This window comes from Phyllostomus hastatus, unplaced genomic scaffold, assembly GCF_019186645.2.
Source record: "Phyllostomus hastatus isolate PE091 unplaced genomic scaffold, TTU_PhHast_1.1 phas_contig_210, whole genome shotgun sequence".
In the NCBI taxonomy this organism is placed as follows: Eukaryota; Metazoa; Chordata; class Mammalia; order Chiroptera; family Phyllostomidae; genus Phyllostomus; species Phyllostomus hastatus.
In genome coordinates, this window is record NW_025333737.1 from 35,652,046 (window position 1) to 35,660,902 (window position 8,857).

At 60.1% G+C, this 8,857-nt stretch overlaps 1 protein-coding gene across 1 annotated transcript; it reads left to right on the forward strand.

Annotated features, from left to right (window-relative positions):
* The first annotated feature begins 3,086 nt into the window (after window positions 1–3,086).
* On the forward strand, window positions 3,087–8,204 carry UBALD2 (UBA like domain containing 2). The gene is made up of 3 exons (XM_045835638.1): window positions 3,087–3,485; window positions 3,815–3,877; window positions 7,663–8,204. Exons 1-3 carry the CDS (start codon window positions 3,366–3,368, stop codon window positions 7,978–7,980), a joined length of 501 nt encoding a protein of 166 aa, XP_045691594.1. The 5' UTR covers window positions 3,087–3,365; the 3' UTR covers window positions 7,981–8,204.
* Window positions 8,205–8,857: the final 653 nt, after the last annotated feature.

Consider the following 8,857-nt stretch of genomic DNA (forward strand, 5'->3'; position numbering starts at 1 on the left):
TTCTTATCGGGCGCCTGCATCCTTCCCCATCGTCCTCCTGTTCTCTTAGTGTCTTTCTGCTTCTCCCAAACACACTGTTCTTTTGTCTGGGCATCTTAAAGCAACAGGGGGGAAACTAAAGATAAGAATTCAAGGAAGGGGAAAAGGAAGGAGTGTGGAAGGGAAAGGAAGGAGGGGAGAAAGGAAATGAACTCTCGCATCAAAGCTGGTCTAACCCACCCCACCCCACGGCGACCACAAATTAGGCAGGGCTGTGTGACCTTGAGTCGGTTTGTGCCCTCTCTGAGCCTCAGGTCAGCTGGGAGCTCCGAGTCGGACATGCTGTTGGAGGGTATGCGAAGCTTCACAGGGAGCCTGCCCTTCACTTCCCCTCAGCTTTGCTGGGTCCCTGTGGGTCAGCGGAGTACGAGATAGAAAGGAGGAAAAAGGAAGAGGACTCGAATGCCCCGCAGAGAGGAGGTTGGAATGACCAGTGTTCCACCATCCTCCATGACTGCCCAAGGCAGCCGGTGCCCCAGTGCCCCATGCAGGCTCACTCATTGTCAAGCCTCCAGGGCAGAAACCATCCCGGGGCCCTTGATGGCTCTTATTTGCAAGGGGCCCCGCGTGAGCCCCACTGAGGCAACAAGTACAGCAGGAAGGACGGTAGCATGGGGTAATGGTTAACCACGAGGTTCTGGACGCACGCTGGGCCGAAGCCTGACTCCACCACTTTCTGCCGTGACCTTGGGCCGCCTCCTCCCGCCCTCTGTGCCCGAGCTGCCTCCCCTGCGGGGCGGCACTCTGGGCTGCTGTGAGGACTGAAACGAGTTGACTGATGTTCAAGTGTGAGCGCCGGGCTCACAGGAAGTGCTTGGTAAGTGGCAGCTGCTAGTGAGGGTTCGGTTACTGTTGCTGGTCTCAGCCCCGGCCCAGAGACTTCCATCTGAAACATCCTTGTCACCCGATCCCCAGGAGACTCCGGCTGAGACTGCTTCTCGCCTGCAGCTGCTACACCCCGGCTCGTTCTGCAGCCTGGACCTCGGAGGCGAGGCGGGTTTCATTCCTTCGGAGGCCACTGCTGGGTTTTATTTGTTGTTAATGGACATGTTTTTATTGCTACACATTGTCCTCGGCAGATTAAAATAATAACCCCTTTCGTTAATAATACCTTGCATTTAGGGAGTTGCTTTTGTCCCCACAGCTCAAAGCCCTCTACAAACATGACCTCATTCATCCTCCCTGTGCTCCCGGGGGAGGGGGGGGCACGCCTACCTCAACCTGCCTGGGTCTGATGGGGACTCACTCAGCCCGGAGTGACCTGCGTCCACAGAAGATAACCGTAACCTGAGTCTCTCTGGCTCAGGGGTCTCAGCTTCCAGGCCTCCCCCAGGTGCCCAGAGCTGTGCCCTGCAAATGGTAAACATTAAATAAACCTTTGGTAGGGGTGGGGGTGGGCTGGGCTGGGAGTAAAAGACAGAAAATTGTACTCGAACAACAATTAAAAATTAAATAAATAAATAACCCTTCAGGATAGCCTGCCTCAGTTTTCAGGAGACAGTAGGTCTGGCGCTTTTGGCCAGGCTTCCTTGAGAACGTCTTAATTAACGCCTAAGGGCTCCGCTGGCCCCAGATGGCTCTCTCGGCCCAGGTGGACCCTGCCACTCGCGCGGCCCGGCATGTGTGACATCTGCGTGCCCTTGTGGAGACGGGAGTCCCACCCCGCCGGCACTTCCTCGTTCTGGGGCTGCTGGCGGCCGGCCGGCCGAGCTCGCGGGCGGCATTAGCTGCTCGTCGCTGTGGCTCACTTGCGTTTTCTCCTGGAAGTCACTGGGAGGGAAGCGCCGCGCGGGCTGTGCTCGACTCCCCAGCCTCACTCCGCGGGCGTCAGCCCACGCACTCTCTGCGGCGTAATTATGCCAAGAGAACCGGGTCTCAGCAGGCAAAACGCTGACTCCCGTCCCTCCAAAACAAACAAACAAACAAAGGGCTAATTCAATGGGATAAACTCGTGATCGTGTCCGAGGCTGTTTTTCATCAGTAATAAACACTGGGTGTAAATTTCCCCCCTATTTATATTCTATTTTTCATATGGTCGAGTTGTCTTCAGTGGAGAGTTAAATCCACGTTGGGCAAACTCAAAATAGAACCATGGCTGGCTTTCTTCTTAGCTTCAGAATACACGCTGGGATTGGCATTTCAGACCCAAAACTTAGTTTTTCAGAAACAGATATTCTAACCGTGAATCCCTGGAATGATCACCTTCCTAACCTCTCTGCCCCTTCTTTTGTCTGCTTAAAATCCTAATCTAGAAAGTGGCTGCTACAAACAAGCTTTGTTTTCAAATTGAGAGCCAGTATCTGTATAACACTCATTTAAAAAAAAAAAAAAAGACAGTACAAACTAAATATTTGGGTAAGTCATCAATTTAAGAAAAAAAAATCTGGGTTTAGGAGTTAGTGACTGAGAAAGCCTTATTTTTTCCCTTGCAGTTATATTTAGTATACATTAACATTTGGTTTACATTCTCAGAGCGCAAAGTTTTGGTCTAAAGACATTAAAAAAAAAAATGCCCTGCTTGGCCTTGGGGGTGGGTAGTGACTGGAAGGAGGCGTGAAAGGGGTCCGTTATTTTTCAATAAAAGGCTAAAAAAAAGTAGAGCTGCTTGAATGATTTAAAAAAATAAACAATCTTGGGACTTGAGCAGCAACAAAGGCTCTATCTGCTTTCTATTTTGATCGTTCTGTTTCTCGAGATGACCACATCTTTCAGAGGAAATGAGTCAAAGCCACTCTGTCTTGCTTTTCCAGCTGAGCATGTTCAGTTTCAATGAAGTAATGAATGAACTTGGCCGCACCACCCCCTAGCCTACAACACCAAACACAGGGGCCTTGTCCAATCAGCAGGCACTCAAGGTTTTCAAGTTGAGTTCAAACAGGCCCACGGGAGACCAATCAGCGTGTGCGGCTCCGCCCCAAACGCCGGGCCGTGGCCAACCACGAGCCCGGACGAGCCAAAACACAGCGGCTGGCCAATGCGGGGGCGCCCCACGGAGCGGACCTCCGCCAATGGGCACGGCCGGGCAAAAAGAGAAACAGTGCGGGTCCTCAGGCCGCAGGATTCGAACCGAACGTCCGCTCGGAGCCGGGAGCTGGCCGAGCGGCGCGGGCCAATCAGCGGCGGCGGCTGGCGGCCCCCGAACGTTGGGACACAGCCCCGCCCCGCACTGTTGTTTGCGTGTCGGCGGCCGCGGGAGCAGGACCACAACACTCGCCGGGCGGGCTGCGGGGCGGCGAGGGTCCGGAGGCCGCGGGCGGCGGCGAGCGCGAGCCGAGGGCGGCCGGCCTCCCGCGGCCGCCGAGCTGGGTTGCGCGCCGGCCGGAGCCATGTCGGTGAACACGGATGAGCTGCGGCACCAGGTCATGATCAACCAGTTCGTGCTGGCCGCGGGCTGTGCGGCCGACCAGGCGAAGCAGCTGCTGCAAGCGGCCCACTGGCAGTTCGAGGTGCGAGCGGGCCGGAGCGCGCGCGGCGGCCGGTCCCGGTTCCCGGGGTGGGGGCGCGGGCCGGGACGCCCGGCCGCGCGCGACTCGGGGAGGCTCTATTTATATCGCCCGTAAGGCGATCCGCGGCCGCGAGGTAGGTCGCGGGGTTTGGGGGCGGCCCAGAGGGTCCTGCCGCCCGGTACCCCTGCGCGCGGCCCGAGGATGCCGGAGGGGTCGGGTCCGGCGGCCTGAGCGCGGCGTCGCGCACCCTGCGCAGGCCGGGTGGCCGACCCTCGGGCTTCCGGCTCCGTGCCGGTTAACCGCCTCTCCACCGTTGTGTTTGTCCGCAGACCGCCCTGAGCACGTTTTTCCAAGAAACCAACATTCCCAACAGCCACCACCACCACCAGATGGTAAGTGCGACCGGCACCGGCGGGAGGGTGGGCCTCGCCCCGGGGCCGCAGCCCCCGGGGGCCCGGGCCGGGGGCCGGGGACCGCTGTCAGCCGCCGGCAGTGACAGCCATGTTGCCGGGGAGCGCCGCGCCGCGATGTAAACAAAGAGCCAAAATGTCTTCCAGGAAAGAGCGGCTCCCGGCCGGCTGGCTCGCCCGCCCAACTTTGTGGTCCGGCCTCCTGAGCCGCTTAGTCTCGACCTAAAGCCATGTGCCCGGGGCCCTCCCCGGGGCGAGGGGTACGAGGGGTACGAGGGAGGTGAGGGTGTCAGGGAGTGGGGAGGGGGCTCGGATCAGAAGTAGACGTCAGGGGACCCTGGCGTCCAGTGTAGGGAGGGCCCCGAGGGACCGAGAGCTGGGGCGTCTGTTTGTGGGGAGGCCCCTCTTGCTGTTGGACCGGCAGCCCCCCATCCAAACCACTTAGCTCTACGGGGAACAGGAAAGGGATAATAAATCCACCCCCGCGCCGGGCTGGGCTGGACCCAGAGAGGTACGTTCGCTTTCCTGTTTAAGGAAAAGGACATGCCCTGAGCATGGAGGACGTACAGATTTTGACAAGAAAATGCCAAGCATTTGCTTTTAATCTCAGTGTGTGAACACATGTAAGTGCAGGAAGCAGAAGTGACTCGGCCCCGGATTTGCTCTCTTTCGTTTCCCAGCTGGCCCCCGGGCACGAGCCTTTGCCCTCCTGGCAGTGGGGAGTCCTGCTTCCACCCGCCCAGGCTGTCCGGCCCTTCTGCTGTGGAGGCCGGAAGGCTAGTCCTCCCCGCCCCCCCTAGTTACCTATTAGCCTTGCTCAGGGAGAAGGGACTGTCCCAGCCCGGAGTTGTAACACATTATTCCCAGGAGATCCATTGTGGCGTCTTGGGTGCACTCTTGGCGTTTTTGACTCTGGTGTCCTTGCCCACGGCTCCCTTTTCAGAGCTGCCGCCTTGCCTGGAGCAGCTGCAAACAGCCCCTCTGCTGGGTCTAGGCGCCCCATCTTCATTTGGTTGCAAAGGACAAATAGAGAAGGGCCTGTCTTGACCTTTTAACCAGCTTTGTCTTGGAATGGCTCATGCTGTATACAAACAGAACAGTGAAACCGCATGGGAAAGTGATAGGAGAATCCTGCGGATTGCGGGGCTGTGGCTGCTGGGGGCCGGGCTCTGCGTGACCCCCGGGGGTCTGTCTGGAGGAGACCCAGCCCGAGCCAGGCCAGGGGGGAGCCCTGGCTCCCGGCTCCCACCTTGCACCCAGAGCGCCCTGCCGCCCTCTCCTCTCAGAAGGGCCTTGGTTTGCTTTTGGGTGACCAGGATCAAGAGCCACTATCTGCATATAATTCACTATTTATGTGTTTTTTTAAACAAAAGGACATTAGAAATCATTACTTGGTTAGGTCAACCAATTTAAGAGGAAAAAATTCTGGGCTTAGGATATTAGTGACTAAGAAAGTCTTATTTTTTTTCCCCTCGCAGTTATATTTAGGGTACGTTGACATAAGTTTACATTTTCAGAACACTAAGTTTTGCTCTAAAAACGTTAAAAAAATAAACAGTCTGCTTGGCCTTGGGGGTGGGTGGGGACTGGAAGGCTCGGGCCAGAACTGGGACTGCAGGCCCCCGGAGGTCCTGCTGCTCCTTATCTGCGAATCCCAAGGTATCGAAATCCTGCCGAAGCGTCCTTCCCTCCAGGCAGGTGTTGGGTTGTGTGACAGACCTTGCAATCAGTGTATCCATCAGCGCACGGGGCCCAGGCAGAGAACCCCTGCGCGCTGGGAGCCAGTCACTTTCGTAGGGACAGGAAAGCAAAGGGAACGGTTGAACAGAAACAAGAGACCAAGTGTGGCCGCAGAGCCGTGTCAGAGGGGACTCGGGGCATGAGGAATCAGTAAATGGCTGTCCTGTCGGTCACTGTACCCTCACGTGGCCAGAGGCGGCACCTCAGATCAGCGGGTTCCGGGGGCCAGGAAGGGGAGAAGGGCCCACAGACTGGAAGCCACAGGGCACCGGGTAGGTGCGGCGGGCACGGCCTGCTGGAGAGCCCGCAGGCTCCACCCGGAGTCCTTGGAAGCCCACACTGGAGCAGTCTCCAGGGCACCGGGTCTGAACCCCGGGCTCCCAGGCCCACGGGCGCAGGAACCTGCCCCAGCTCACTCCGGCAGGCAGGCGGGCACCGGGCGGCCTTCCCGGAGACCGGAGACCGTCCACACGCCGCTGGCTCCCTCCGTGAACTGGGGAAGTTGGTCACGATGCTGTGATGCAATTGGCTCCTACTCCCCTCACCCCACCCCCATTCATTGTTTCCTGCTGCCGAGAAGTCGGCCCTGGAGGGGGGGTGGGGCGGCGAATATTGCCGGGAGGGAAATGGGCTGGGTGAGGCCAGGCGAACGGGGAGCCGGGCGGCCGCCCCTGAGGAGGACAATGGTCAGGGCTTCCTAGCTCCCGAGGCAGCCGGCCCGGCTACCAGCGCGGGGTGCTGCCCCGGCCCCTTCCGGCCAGTCTGTAACTGCAGAGCTGGGAAAGCTCCCCCGCGACAGGTGACGAGTCCTAGAATCTTGTTCCCACACCGGGCCTGCGGGAGGGGCCGGTGTTGCTAAAATTAGGAGAAATTCAAACATGGGCTTCCGGGGAAAGGGAGAATCTTCGGTGAGATCGGAACCAGCCGGCTTTCGTGTTGGCCTTCTGTCCTGTGTCTCCCCCGAGCCCTTGGTGAGGTGCCCCAGGTGAGGTCAGGGTGGATGGCACCTCTCCCCTGCCCCCCGATGCTACAGGGTTGGGGGTCCGCAGTTTCTGATGTTCGCAGGGAATCAGTTGTAGCCCCTGCCCTTCCAGGCTGGGGTCCCCCATCAGAAGTGGTGGGGGACAGTGAGGAGTTGGGGGAGCCCCGTCCCAGGGTAGTAGCAGAAGACAGCAGTTGACGGGATATGTGTGGTTACCCCGGGAAGCGGGCAGAGGGGGACTGGACTGGACGGACAGACTCTGCCAGCCCCTGGCCAAGAGCAGCGGCAGGGGCAGGGGCGGGGGGCGGTGCTGGCTAGGGACTCAGGAAACTGAAATCCCTGGGTTTGTCCTCGGGTCGCCCAGCGTGAAGTTGCACTTGACCTGACCGTACGTCGGATGAAGCAGGCTCGGGAGAGACTAAGAACCTCTCGCTTGAGCCCTGCTTGGGGGGCGTTGTGGTCCAGTGACTTGAGCTCTGGGCCGCAGCTCCCTCGCGCGCACCCAGGGAGGTGATGGAAATGCCCTAGCGGCGCTGGGGGCGGTAAGACGCGCGCCGGCTGGTTGGTGGACGTGGAAGGAAGCCGATGCTGAGAGAGGGGGGCTCCTCCGCGGCTCACCCAGGGGACAGACCCTGGGCCCGGCCACCCTCCCTGGACCAACAGCCTCGGAACATCTGAGGAGGGTGGGTTACGGGGGGGCCAGCTGGTGTCTTACCCGGGGTGAGGCCACGTGCTGGTGTCCCGGGCTGCTCAGCTCTGGTCGGAGTTAACCATCTAATTCTGGCACTCCTGAGGGTCACAAAACACTCTTTGGTTTCCATACAAATTGTTGGGTTCGTCTTTAGTTTTTGTTCTTACTGGCTCAGGGCCGGGGTGCTTTTGCCTCATTGGGGCTGCTGTGGACCGGCCAGTGGGAGGGAAGGAAGGAAGGGTTGGCCAGTCCCCTGGGTGAGCTCCCCGGAGGCTCCCTGGGACCATGGAGTGGGGCTCGGAATCGGGGGGCCACGGGGACAGCCCTCCCGACACCTGTGTTCTCTCTGAGCAGATGTGCACCCCCAGCAACACGCCGGCCACGCCGCCCAACTTCCCGGACGCCCTGGCCATGTTCTCCAAGCTCCGCGCCTCCGAGGGCCTGCAGAGCGGCGGCGGCCCCATCACGGCCGGGGCCTGCTCCCCTCCTGCAAACTTCAGCCCCTTCTGGGCCTCGTCCCCTCCCAGCCACCAGGCCGCCTGGATGCCACCCTCCTCCCCGACGGCCCACAGCTTCCACCACCTGCACCACCCACAGCCCACGTGGCCCCCCGGAGCACAGCAGGGGGGCGCACAGCAGAAGGCCGTGGCTGCCGTGGATGGCCAGAGATGAGACTGGACGCCACGGCGCTGGGCAGTCGGGGGTCGTGGGGACAGAGGAGGGTCGGGGGCCGGGGCGGGGCGGGGTTTCCCGGAGATCGCACTGGAAGATTTTATAAAGGAATTTTGGAGGGTGGGGGGCAGTATACCTCCTGGGCCACTTGGGTCCTTCAGGAGTTTCTCTTCAGGCAAGTTTTTCCTGTTTAATATATACCTATAATATATAAATGTAACTAATGTGTGTGAGTGGGCCGGCCGGCCTGGGGTCCGAGGGAGGGTCAGGAGACCCTCCCCTGTGGTCAGCACCCCTCCCTCCGCCCCAGTCCCGGGGCCGGGTGGCGCGACAGCACGGGCACCAGGTGCCTGCCCGCCACCTCCTTTCAAAGGGCGTGGCTACCGGAGGGGCCCCCGCAGGTACCTGGGGGTCCACGGTGTGGGGTCTCTGCCTTCACGGGGCAGCCCCACCCCTGCGGGCGGCCGGGACTGAAGAGCCTGCTGGGGCCAGAGGCCCAGGCTTCGCCCCTCCCACGGCGCCCAGGCGCCCAGGCCCTGGCGGAGAGCTTGCCTTTGGAGCTTGTCGTTCCCAAATCAGTCGTTTTACCAGGGTGACGTTTTAATTTTAAGATTTAAAAGAGACTTTTCTACCTTCCCTGGTTTGCGGTGCCTTTATTTGCGTTGGAAGGGAAAGCTCCCTCCTTGGGAAGAGGGGGAGCGGGGGCTCCAGACTGCTGCGGACAGGGCCCCGGCCGGGTGGCTGGTCCTGATTGGGTGCTGTGACCCCCTCTCCTCTTTGACCTCCCTTCGTTGCTCATCACAGATGGGGCCTGGCCACTGTCGGGGGGTGTGGGGGTGGGGGCTGCCCTTCCCACCCAGGGGCCCAGTGGCGGCCC

Excerpts from the sequence above, each read along its gene's own strand:
- UBALD2 (XM_045835638.1), top strand. The coding sequence starts at position 3,366 with ATGTCGGTGAACACGGATGAGCTGCGGCACCAGGTCATGATCAACCAG. Across the intron at positions 3,486-3,814 it reads CGGCCCACTGGCAGTTCGAG|ACCGCCCTGAGCACGTTTTT; the intron begins GTGCGAGCGGGC and ends GTTTGTCCGCAG. Across the intron at positions 3,878-7,662 it reads GCCACCACCACCACCAGATG|ATGTGCACCCCCAGCAACAC; the intron begins GTAAGTGCGACC and ends CTCTCTGAGCAG.